The sequence below is a fragment of the Thamnophis elegans genome, chromosome 4, assembly GCF_009769535.1.
Source record: "Thamnophis elegans isolate rThaEle1 chromosome 4, rThaEle1.pri, whole genome shotgun sequence".
Taxonomy (NCBI): domain Eukaryota; kingdom Metazoa; phylum Chordata; class Lepidosauria; order Squamata; family Colubridae; genus Thamnophis; species Thamnophis elegans.
Window position 1 is genome coordinate 1,513,199 of NC_045544.1, and position 13,160 is coordinate 1,526,358.

Consider the following 13,160-nt stretch of genomic DNA (forward strand, 5'->3'; position numbering starts at 1 on the left):
TCCCAGGTGAACCGATGGGAATTGTCGCTCACGACTTCTTACTGCTTGGAAACAAAATTAGCCTTTGTCTCTCATAAAGAGGAAGTCAATTATTATGTCCTATCAAAGGGACTAAGTCTTAATTTTTAGTGGGAACACGACTCCAAGACTCCAATATCTTTGTAGAAGCTGACCTATGGAAAGCTTCGGCAGCCACCGTAATTTGATCACCTTAAGTGCAGAATGTAATGTATGCCATGCTGCTTGTGGCAGTACAGTCTAACCATTTAGGGCAGGGGGCGAAGTAGTTCATCATTCAATGAAAGGTACAGGTTGAATCTGGACGGTGTGGTGGCATTTGCAGGTCCTCACTGCTTTTGCTGGCAGAATGTAAGCAGACTCTCAACTCAAGCTTCTATATTTTTGGGAGATGTGGGCCACACCAGTCTGCAAATAGAAAAGAGGCGGGGCTTGTGTTTTGATACGCAATGCTGCTTATGTCACCATCCTTGATCTCACCTGCCATCAAAGCTGGAATAGCAGCTCTTGGGGAAGTTCAGAATAATAGAGTTGGAAGGGACTTTGGAGGTCTTAGAATCCAACTCCCTGCTCACGTAGGAGATCCTTCTTCAGACAATAAATCCAGAAAAGAGGCACCAACCATAAGTACTACTATTACTTTTAGTACTCAGAGTAACAGAACCTTGCAAGTCTGAAAGTACATTCCCCCTCGCTTACCTAGTTAGAAAACTAGGGAGGGTCCCTTTTGAGGTACTTCTTCCATCCCAACCATTCTTTCAGTGTTTATCTAGGCCAGGGGTCCTCAAACTATGGCCTGGGGGCTGGATATGGCCATTAATCTGGCCCATGAAGGACCACAAGGCTGCCCCACCCACATCACTCCACCTACCCCCCACCCCCCACCCTCCTTCCGGAGGCTCAGGAGACCAAAATGGGCACATTTTTGGCTTCCCCAGCCTCCAAAGGGAGGGAGGGAGGGAGAGAGAGAGAGAGACCAAGGCAGCCACATCCCTTGGTTCACCGACAAAAGGGCGCCTGACAAAATCGCGCCCGATGAAACCGCAGTGACAAAACTGTGAGTTCCAAACCGCGCCGATGAATGAGTGCTGGAGTGCGCCGACAACAGCGCAGTGACAGAAGCGCGCTCTAAACCTAACCCTAACCCTAAACCTGACCCTGACCCTAACCCTTACCTTAACTTAAATCACGCTTCTGTTGGCGCACTGTTGTCAGCACGCTGTTGTCGGCACATTGATGACATCGCGGTTTTCACACCGCGGTTTTGTGGGCTTTTGTCATGCGCGCATTTGTGAGGTCACACATCCCTTCACTAACCTGCTTTCAACTCCCAGGAGTGTATTGTTTAATAGACTGCTAAATTGGTCATGACCACCCAGTCACATGACCACCTAGCCATACCCACCCACCCAGTCCGCCCCCCTCCCAACAATCTGAGGGACAGTGAATTGGCGCCCTGTTTAAAAAGTTTGAGAACCCCTGGTCTAGTCTGTGTCTCTTCTTCTTGTCTCCCAAGGCTGTTCTCACACACCACTACAACAGCCAAGATCTAAGTTGTTCCCTGTTTGAGATAATGGCAAATAGTACTCTTTCTTCTAATTCAAGGTGGCTGGTACTCATAGCTGGTCATGTAAGCATATTACTTGAAGCAGAATAATCCTCAGGTGTCTTTATATCTTTCTTTAAGTAAATCTACAACAGCAGCAAGTTAAATAACAAATATTTTGCTATAGATTTGGGGCATTCCTTCTGCTAAATAGTAGAGCTGCTCTTGTTATCTGGGATTTAGTGATAATTCCACATCCTTAATCTTCCCATGGTGCATATATATATATACACATACAGTATGAAAGTAGGTATGCAACATTGGATTTGACTCTACAGAAATAGGACTCATGCTAGCAAAGTGAATTCTTCTAATGCTTGGGAAATAGCTTATGTCTAATTCAGACATTCGTCTGTCATCATCATAAAATAGTAAAGTTGCTTCCACCGGCTTTCCCATCCTAGACATGATCACATCCAGTCCCGCTTGATGCTAATGATGACAATGATGGCGATGAGTTATACAATATTTAAAATAAGCCAAGCAAATGTTTTACAAGCGTTTCAGAAGACAAGGTTCATCATCTTAATCCAGATTAGATATAAGTAGGAAGGTTTGGCACAGAGGGCAGCAGAATATGTGAAATATTTCATTTTTTAAAAAAGTTATATTGTGAGGACTTATCTAGATTTATAAATAAAAAGATTTTGCTTTATAAAATATTTAATCTGTCCGTGAAGCAAATGATAGATTATAGGGAGGTTTTGGAAGAAACAACTTTTAAGGGATCTGCCATATATCAATGGATGAAAATATTTATAGCCCAGGTTGAACTGTGAGTCCTTGGTACTCTTTCAGTTGTTTTCTTGAAGATGTTTTAGTACCCAAGTAGTGTCAGGGTTCCAAATAGCATCCAAAATTAAATCAGAGTCCGAGGCAAAAAGATTCCTCAAAGTTCCAATTTATTGAAAGAGCCATGTTGGCACATCTGGGAAAACCCAAATCTGAAAGCTTTCAGGTTTTCCCAACCAGTTGAAAGTTCAAGATCCTGCCCCCAGACCTACAAGTTCATCACATGGTCCAATCTTCCACTGCCAGGCTGGCAGTTTCTACCCATCCAGTTCCGGCCAGGTGCAGAGACAAAGGATAACCTTGGCTTTCTAAGAAGAATGTTATTATGGCTACATATCACCCAACTCCGTACAATTCCCCACTCCCATTTTCCCACAATAGAAAATAGAGAGTCGAAAGTGTGGCAGGCCTGAAGTCCAAAAGAAAAGATTGAGATAGATTGAGATTTGTTTTATTTATATGCCGCCCTATTCCGGGAGGGACTCAGGGTGGTGAACAACTCAAAAGGGGAGAAGGGGAACATAGAACACAATACAAATAGTTAGAATAGCCAAGAATCACACAACCACACAGGTCGAGAGGGGAGGGGAACTCATCAACCCCAGGCCTGCCGGCACAGCCAGGTCTTAACGGCTTTTCGGAAGGCCTGGAGAGAGGTGAGGGTCCGAATCTCTGCGGGGAGTTCGTTCCAAAGGGCTGGAGCTGCCACAGAGAAGGCCCTCCCCCAGGTCGTAGCCAGATGGCATTGGCTGGTAGACGGAACCCAGAGGAGGCCTGCTCTGTGTGATCTAATAGGTCTTTGGGAGGTAATTGGCAGCAGGCAGTCTCTCAAGATGGCTTGCAGGTATGACAAGTAGGAACTTCATCAGTGCACTGATGATGATGATAATTTTCACTGATGATATTATCTAGTTTGGTAATGAAAAGTCTAGAAAAAAAAACAACTAAGCTCAGAGAGCATCAAGAACCCCAGAAATCAGCCATGTTTTCTAGCCATTGGTTGTGGACCCCATTTAGCCAATGTACCTAATTCCTGCATTCAGTAGGAGAAAGAATTGTAGATGCACTTTAGATATAGGACCTCTTGGTAGAATAAAGCAAAACAGTATTTATTGAAGGGTTGTGTATTGCCACACTTGAAAAACCTTTTGAAGGTTCAGAAGTTTGTGGGTGTAAGAAAAGAGATGAAAGGAATCTTAGTTATCCCATCAAGAGCTAAGGTGGCACAGTGGTTAAATGCAGCACTGCAGGCCACTTCAGCTGACTGCTAGCTGCAGTTCGGCTGTTCAAATCTCACTGGCTCAAGGTTGACTCAGCCTTCCATCCTTCCGAGGTGGGTGAAATGAGGACCCGGATTGTTGTTGGGGGCGGTATGCTGACTCTGTAAACTGCTTAGAGAGGGCTGAAAGCCCTGTGAAGCGGTATATAAGTCTAACTGCTATTGCTATTGCTATCAAATCCATTAAAAAACACAGTAAAATAAAAATGACGAAATGATGTTGATGATACATTTTTACAGTGACTACAGAAAGATATGTCGGTTATTGTTTGGTGACCATAACTAAGTGAGGAATTCTTTAACTATAACAACTATAACATGTATAACAACTATAACATGTAGTATCCCATGTTTTGCAGGGAAAGTGATCGAGTGACAGTTATACAGCAAGCCACACTGTTTCGAAAATTGTAAGGAATAAATCTTGTGCAAATGGTGACATAATTATTTCAGGTCTATAATCTTGGAAAAGTTATATAGCTCCTACATGGAAATTAATTGTGGACAAAAGCACAGAACTTGTAAAGGGGGATTTTCTGACTGTGGATATCAATTCCTAGGCCAAATTTTGGGGATGGTAAATATTACATGATTAAATGGTGAAATGAAGTAGATTGGACCTAAGACATCAATATTATGCTATGTCAGTTGAAGATCAGCTTGATTGATGGATTTGTAAGCATTCTTAGGATTGAAATGCACATTTCCTAAAAAGTGAAACGAAACATTTAGTCTAATATATTTTGATGGCATGTTTTAATTGCTGCAGCCACTGGCATTCAACAATGAATGTTTTTACATAGTCCATTTCAGTTTGAAGGTTGTGATGAAGTGGCCAGAAAGCTCTGATCAAATTGAAATGTAATGTTTTTAATTTACAGGAATAGTGAACAGTGGCAGATTCCATCATGTCGTCTAAGAGAGTACCGTTCTACCAAAAATCGCACAAGCATTTTGATCTGTCTTATCGCAACCGTGATACTAGATACATGCTCCAGGAATATTCAGCAAGGAGGTAAGGAGCATCACTGTTGTTCCCATATGAAAGTAATTCACATCTGCATACCTTTTGATTTATAAAAACTAATCAAAGTGAATAATGACAAGAGCTATGGTATTATTACATTCTACAATCAGTTTCTTGTTCCGATGTCTTTCATGGGAGCATTGAAATTGACTTCCCAAGGATATAACAGGATGCAACTGACAATTGTGAGCTAACTTAGTCTTGGAAGTTTCCAATCAATTTATTTACTTACCATATGTGTAAGGTTTAACCGTAACCCACTTTCTCTTGTGACTCTGAGTGGCATGCAATCTTGAAAGCAAGTTAATAAGAACAGTAAAAGCAAATGGTGACATTTTCAGAAACAGTAATACCAGCACTATCTCAATTCACAACATTCTCATCAAGGACCCACCACCAACTTAACCTTAACTCTAACCCTAACTCTGGGGGAGGAGCCAGGTTTTAAGAATGAAGGTCCAGGGTAGGGTCCATGCATTTACCCAACAATTCATAGTATTGTCAGGTTTACATTTGTGCCAAAAATAATAATAGAATCATAGAAATAGGAGGACATAGTCCACTACAACATCTCTGAGAAATAACTATCAATTCTGTAGTTAAAGATTTCTCCTGAGAAGAATGCACTACTTCAGGTAAGCAGCCTGTTCTACCTTTTGCCTTATAATGGAAGGATGATATTAGGAAATATATCTGCTACTATTGGGGCCTAAAAATTTCAGGGTGATGAAGTGCTGTCATGAGAACAATACAACAATTTTTTTTAAAACAAAGTTTTTTAAAAAACATATTTTGAAAAGGATTAGCCCCTATTTGCAGTCTGACTATCATTTTCGTCCCTTCTACTATAACAAGGAATTATTTTAGCAAATTGAATAGAGAAAATGAAATTTGTGGTTTCTTTTGTAGAACATAAACTTTACCATTTTCACCATAGAGACGTTAAACTTATTGTTTTTAGTATAGTGAAGTTATTGATAACATTATTCTGAATGTTCATGAATTTTCCTATTACAGTGATACCTCAATATTTATCATTAATTGGTTCCGGGAGGTGAGATGATGTTGATAATTATTTTCTATAAAATATAATGTTGTGAGTCACAAGGCAGCCAATACCGACAAGTTTAGCTCATGCAACAAACAACGAGTATTGGGACAAAATTTTCACATCAAAATGCATTGAGTACCAAATTCGATGAGTTTCAAAGCAGTTGAGTACCAAGGTATCACTGTATTCTGTTCACATTTGAATCTCTGATGTGACCATAGTTACTCTCAGCAGGGAGGTAGAGGTGTATCCTCACTATATACCCTTGACTGCATGTGGGAATTACTGAGCCTGAAAGATTCCTTATATTCAGAAAATCTGAGACATATGGAACAAGTCTCCTGGGAGACACGAACTCCAACAAAAGAAAGAAATATGCTTTGCCAATTTCAACCTTCGCAAGTTACTCTGCTTTAGGTGGTGGTTCAAGAGACCACGGGGTTTCAGCTGATTTGCCTCTCGTGGCCAAACCTCCATGCAAGTTGGGCTATTGCAAATTCCAAGATGGAGAATGTTATGTAAGATCCAGAATTATGCCTTGAAGAAAACTCATGGGAGATAGGTGAATTATTCTCTCTGGGAATGTTTTGCTTGGAAAGAGGAACAAGTTGGATTAGCATTTCAATGAAAATGAGACCTAGAGTCGGGAAAGTTTCAGATTCCTACAACTTTCTTTATAGACTTTGAATGTTAGTGTTTCTGACCTCGTCCCTCTTCCTCTTCCATATCAAAGCTCAAATTTATTATTTGAAATAATTTCAGTACCAATTTGATTGTTGTGGGGTAGGTCAAAGGCTACACTCCCCAAAATAGTAGCTGGTGCTAGGGCCAAACTAAAATGCAATTTACTTTAAAATTTAATTAAAACTAATAGGATTGAAGTTGTGCAATTAGTTTCCTCTTTTTATCAGAATAAACTTGGTAACATTTTTGCAGACCTGTAAGAATTATATCTAAGACCTTTGAAGGATGCAAGATTTCAGGTTCTACCCCTCTGCTCTATGCGATCTACGACCTACCCATCTAAACTGAAACAGCAATGGTTCAGATTAGGATCGGAGTAAAACATCCTATTAGATTATCTTCTCCTGCTTAAAAGATGTGAAATGTAAGAGTAGGTGATATATACAAATTGGTCAACGGTCAGTTTTTTCTTTGCCTGAAAAGTTATAGAAACTGGTTCAACGTGTTTCTGCCGTTGTTATTATGATTACTGCTATAGAAGGATCATTCTGTATTTTGAAGGGCGGCTTCTAGACAGGCTTACCAAACATCATCAAGCCTGGGCAAAACAACATGCGTACTTTGCGCCCGAAAACTCCACACGACGTCTGAAGAGGCCTTGCGGGAATACCAGGAAAGGTAAAACTTTCTTTAGCTACAACCATAAAGGTATCCAGGGCCAAACATTTGTCTGCTGATTGGTTAAGCAACTTTAGGGAAACTGGCATGTGATCGAAATCTATCTATCTATCTATCTATCTATCTATCTATCTATCTATCTATCTATCTATCTATCTATCTATCAATCATCTATCTATCTATCTATCTATCTATCTATCTATCTATCTATCTATCTATCTATCTATCTATCTATCTATCTATCTAAGAGCCGAGGTGGCGTAGTGGTTAGAGTGCAGTACTGCAGGCCACTTCAGCTGACTGTTATCTGCAGTTCAGCGGTTCAAATCTCACCGGCTCAAGGTTGACTCAGCCTTCCATCCTTCCGAGGTGGGTAAAACGGGGACCCAGATTGTTGTTGGGGGCGATATGCTGACTCTGTAAACCGCTTAGAGAGGGCTGAAAGCCCTATGAAGCGGTATAGAAGTCTAACTGCTATTGCTATTGCTACTGTGTTGTGCGTCACTCGGCCTGCTGCTCTTTTTGTGGAGGCCATTAGCGTGACCGAAGGGGCCCGGTAGCTAAGGTTGTGAAAGCGGCTGTTAGTTAAGGGCATATAGGATTCATGGGGCATGTTCCTCCTCTCTTTCTCCCCCTCCAGCCTCACTTCCTCACCTCATGTTGTTTGCGTGGCAAGCAAGCAGAGGAAATGGCGGGGATGAGCTGCGCATGCGTTTAAATATTTTTGAGGGAGGGCTTATTTTAGCGCATGCACTCAGAAGCTCAATTGGGCTTATTATCCGGGAGAGGTCTTATTTTCGGGGAAAGAGAGTAGTTGTCTCTTAATCATTGGGGAGACTTAAAGTGATCTCTCAGTTGAAGCAAGGAGATGTCCTCCGGCTAACTTTATTCCTATTTGTAGTGAATGGCTCTGTGCCCACCGAGGTTCTGTGCAGCAAATATATCAGTGACCTGCTCCCACTGTGTTATGAAAAGTAAAGTTATGGCGATCCCTTCCTCCCGTTCCTTTGCAGTTCAGCTGAGGATCCTCATGTTTCCCCTTGGCAGTCTTACTTCTGCAAGGGAGGAGAACGCTGACCTTGGTTCAAGTGACCAATCTATAGATAGTGATTTGGTCGACCATGAGGAACCGGGTCCAGAATGTACAGAAATCGGCTGGGATTCCACATGAGGCAAAATTGTTTCCGTGACAGGGGGGGTTTAGTTCTCATACTGCCTCGGTACCACTAGTCTTAGAAAAAAGAGAGCTGGCATTCACATTTGGAATACTCTAATTAGGAGAAAGTGGGATGTGTGTGTGTGTGTGTCTGTGTGTGTGTGTGTCACTTATCTGACCACCTCACCAAATCATATTAGCACGTCTGTCATCAATCTTTTATAGCAGCTCTGTGCCATGGCATTAGGGTAGCGTCGGCTCTTCAAATATGCTGCAAAACTGACTATGCAGTAGAAAAGGTGACAATGTTGAAGATATTTTCCTGACTTTTGCTCATTTAAATTCACATTTGTTTTAGAGATGGTCAGACACACTTGCACCCAGGGTATGTGGCTTAGAAACAAGTTGGATAGGCTGGGCTATTTTTTCCAGATATCTGAATCGTGTCTTGCTATTTGAGAAATCTGAAATGGTATTTTTAGTCCTGAAAATACCCCTCCAGTGCTTGAAGCAATTCCAAGTTATTTATGTAGGTGTCTAAATGTTCTTCTTATTGGCTTCACTTCTTTAGAGATGGACCAAGGGCCCCTCCCTCCTTCCCTCCCTCTCACTTCCTTCCTTCCTTCCTCTCTCTTTTTTTCCTCCCTCCCTCCTCTTCCTCCCATAGTCAGTGACGTTATGAGGCAGGCAGTGGCATCATGACATTATTGGAGTAATCAGCTTTGGAAGGATGTTAGAAAGCTTCAGGGGGATGTACCCCTCTTCTCCCCTTAAATATATTTAACCCTTATCCCAAACAGGCTCCCAGAATCACCAAAGAGATCCTGGACCTGTACTTTATTCCATTGGAAAGAAGATTATTCTAGACATTGATGTTATCCCAATCCATTTAGTCCTACCTAAAGTTGCCCTAGCCTATTGTTTGGTAATGCTAATTATCTGTATATTTGTTGCTATGTAAAGCAGAGGAAGGCTGCACATGGGTTTTTCGGTGTCGAGAAAGATGGTAGCGTGGGAGATAGGAGGAGTTGTTGCCTGAAAAGCTGTTTTGTGTCAACCTCTCTTTAAAGACAACACAAAGCATCTTTGTTTAAACTAGGGACTTTCCTGCTTTTTAATGAATTCCTTCCCTTTGATAGTGGATTCTCCACCAAAGAATGTCAAAATGGTCTGATGTAGTTAGAGCTTTGGATTAAATCTGGACAATACTTATGTCCTCATTGGATGTTTCATTGTTTGCTGTATGATCTTGATCACAGTATTACCACCCGCAAGGGATTTTGTGAGGATAAAATGGGATGTACATAGATGCCTGTAATTACCTGTAATTAAAGAGAGCTTGCAAAGTTCTCAGCCACTTCTATAGAGTTGATTTATTTATTAGATTTTGATCCCGCCTTTATTATTTTTGTAAATAACTCAAGAGTGTGAACTTACTTGATACTCCTCTCTCTTCCTATTTCCCCCACAACAACAACCCTGTGAAGTGGGTAGGGCTGAAAGAGAGAGAGAGTGACTGGCCCAAGGGCCCCCAGCTGGCTTTCATGGCTAAGGCGGGATTAGAACTCCCAGCCCCCTGGTTTCTAGGCCAGCGCTTTCACCACTACACCGGAATGCAGTTTTTCCAACTTAATGCTGTCGAAGGGATAACTTTCATAACTTTCCTTAACCTGCTGCAATATTTTGGTAACTTCTAGGTCAGTGTTTCTCAACCTTAGCAACTTGAAGATTTCCGGACTTCAACTCCCAGAATTCCCCAGCCAGCAAATGCTGGCTGGGGAATTCTGGGAGTTGAAGTCCGGACATCTTTAAGTTGCCAAGGTTGAGAAACACTGTTCTAGGTGAAGCCTAATTAGTTTTCCCTCTGATGTTGCAGGAGTCAGGAGCAAAAATCTCTGCACTGGAGTGAACAGAGGAGAATCCGGTATGTCAGGAGTGTGGCGGCTTTAGAGGATGAGGTTCGCACAGCCCGACTCCATGCTAGAGAACAACTGGATAAAGTTGCCATACAGAGGATGGTACCTTATTTTCTTTTCCTTTCAATTAGTAGAAAATAATCTCCACCAGTTACTTGTTTTCCTACCAGGACAGGCTGAACACCGGGGTTCCTAACTCACCTTAAACCATTATTTATTTGAACCCTGATTTGTTGAATACGTCAAAAGGGCTGGATTGCCATGTTATGCTGTATTCCAGGGTCTCCAAACTTGGCTACTTTGAGTCTTGTGGACTTCAACTCCCAGAATTCCCCAGCATGCCTGGCTGGCTGGGGAATTCTGGGAGTAAAAGTCCATGAGTCTTAAAGTTGCTATGTTGGGAGAACCCTGCTGTACTCCATAATTTATAAAACATTCTTGCTAGCATAACATCAAGGCAAAACGAAACAAGAAAACCTCTTTATGACAACAGTTGAAGTTGGCCTGAAGTCACACCTGCCATTCACAACTGACACCGTTGCTTGATTGTTTCTGGAGAATATTCCTTTCCAGGGTCTGTGGAATTTGCAAGTTTTAAATGCATGTATTGGTTCACCGACAAATGCGCGCCCGACAAATGCGCGCCGACAAAACTGCCGTGACAAAACGGTGACGTTGAAAGCGCGCCCACTAAAGCGCATTGACAAATGCACGTTGACAAAAGCATGCAATCGAAAACAACGCAAAAACAACGGTAACAACGTTAACAACCCTAACCCTAACCCTAACCCTAACCCTAACCCTAACCCTAACCCTAACCCTAACCCTAACCCTACCCATACCCCTACCCCTACCCCTACCCCTACCCCTACCCCTACCCCTAACCCTAACCCTACCCCTACCCCTACCCCTACCCCTACCCCTACCCCTAACCCTAACCCTAACCCTAACCCTAACCCTAACCCTAACCCTAACCTAATCGTGCTTTTGTGGGCGTGGTTTTGTTGGCGCGTTTTAGTGGGCGCGCTTTCAACATCGCCGTTTTGTCACAGTGGTTTTGTCGGCGTGCATTTGTCGGGCGCGCATTTGTCGGGTCACACATGTATTAACATTCTATTTATTTAGGGGTGGTTTGAATTAAATAAACTAAATTTTGTTAATAAATAACACATCTTCCTTGAGTCATGTCCTCAGGGATTATTTAAAAAACATGAACCTGTGGGCTATAGGTTTTTCTAATTTTTTAAAAAAATGCTACAAGATTGTAATAGCTTAATGCATGAACTCAAGGGTGATTGAGTGGTTTCCCCACAATTACTTTACAGGTAGAGGAAAAAATGGCCTTGGAAAGGTACGCGGTTGAAGAAAACATCTGCCGAGCACCGGAATTTCTAGTGCGGCTGAGATCTCACACTGTGTGGGAAAGGATGTCCGTCAGGCTTTATTGTACGGTCCAAGGATTTCCCACCCCTGTTGTACAATGGTAAGCCTTTGACTCTTTCCAGGAATCTCAAGATGGTGCTAAGTGTTATTCATGTAATAACCCAGCTATTAAATGTCACTTTTATATTGGCTATGTTTAAGAACCCTTTATAATCCTCAAAGGCATTCTGGATGGATGCCGTCGCTTCGACATGAATGACAGCGAAGCTTCCGACTCTATCCTTGAAGGCATCGATTGGAGGCTTCAGAGCTTGAAACGGGTTGCATGCTGAGATGTTCATTGAGAAAAGTTCAGGGGGGCAGAGTGCTCGATGTCCTTCTGGACAGAGCTGAATAACTCTTCAATCAGCCGCTAAGTCCCAAAATGATTTTAATAGCGTTTCTTCATTAGGATATGAAAATATAAAAGCTTGAAACTCAGCAGAGAAAATGATATTCAACTGAAACTATGGAGGTATACAGCAAGAATCATACTGTAAATCTAATCTCGAGATACCTCAAATCTAACCTCAGGGGTCCTCTGTGTGTAACCTTTGCGTAGCTCCCAATGAAATCCCACAATGTCATCCTTATTTGGCAGCTGATGTAATTTACTTCTAGCTCAGGTGAAACTAATGGAAAGCTGCTCTGGGAAGTTATAATTATAATTGAGCTACTTCCCAATTTATGGAAATGTTAGCTTCATCCCACCTCAGGTATCAGGGACACAACTTTCCTAGCAGGTCTTCAAGAGAGAAGTTAACTTAATGGCTTTTCAGAGTGCCGCCTTCCCTTATGGAGCTGTATGTATGTATGTATGTATGTATGTATGTATGTATGCATGTATGCATGCATGCATGTATGTATATGTGTATATATATGTATATATGTATTTTGCATTTGTGCTGATAAATAAATAAATAAACAAACAAACAAATAAATAAAGACTAGTATAGATCTATTTCAAGCTATTTAGGTCTCATCAGCCAGCCATACCCTTACTAGGATTCGAACCTGGGCTGTTTTTACATGTTAGGCAGTTGTATTAGCCTCTAAGCCACAAGCTCTCCTCCCTTATTAGCTGAGCCAAGGGACCTAACATGTAAAAGCAGCCCAGGTTCGATTCCCAGTAAGGGTATGGCTAGCTGATGAGAACTAAATAGCTTGAAATAGATCTATACTAATCTGCCTTTATTTATTTATCAGCACAAATGTAACACAACAATGGTTTTCTGCCTGGAAGGCTCCTAGTGGAACTGAAAGGCAACAGGGAAGCAATATGCTCCCTCCCATGTTTTGGCATACCAGGTGCTTTGACATAACACTTAATCATTTCCTTGACTCAGCTGGTAAGGGAGGAGAACTTGTGGCTTAGAGGCTAATACAACTGCCTAACATGTAAAAGCAGCCCAGGTTCGAATCCCAGTAAGGGTACGGCTAGCTGATGAGAGCTAAATAGCTTGAAATAGATCTATACTAGTCTCCCTTTATTTATTTATCAGCACAAATGCAACACAACAATGGTTTTCTG

General features: G+C 41.8%; 1 protein-coding gene across 1 annotated transcript in view; it reads left to right on the forward strand.

The window, feature by feature from the left end:
• The first annotated feature begins 4,603 nt into the window (after positions 1–4,603).
• MYOM2 (myomesin 2) overlaps positions 4,604–13,160 on the forward strand; it is an 80,436-nt gene continuing 71,879 nt past the window's right edge. The window contains exons 1-4 of the mRNA XM_032215146.1: positions 4,604–4,710; positions 7,019–7,135; positions 10,168–10,309; positions 11,533–11,690. Of these exons, the coding sequence (XP_032071037.1) occupies positions 4,604–4,710; positions 7,019–7,135; positions 10,168–10,309; positions 11,533–11,690 (524 nt within the window). The remainder of the gene's footprint in view (positions 4,711–7,018; positions 7,136–10,167; positions 10,310–11,532; positions 11,691–13,160) is intronic.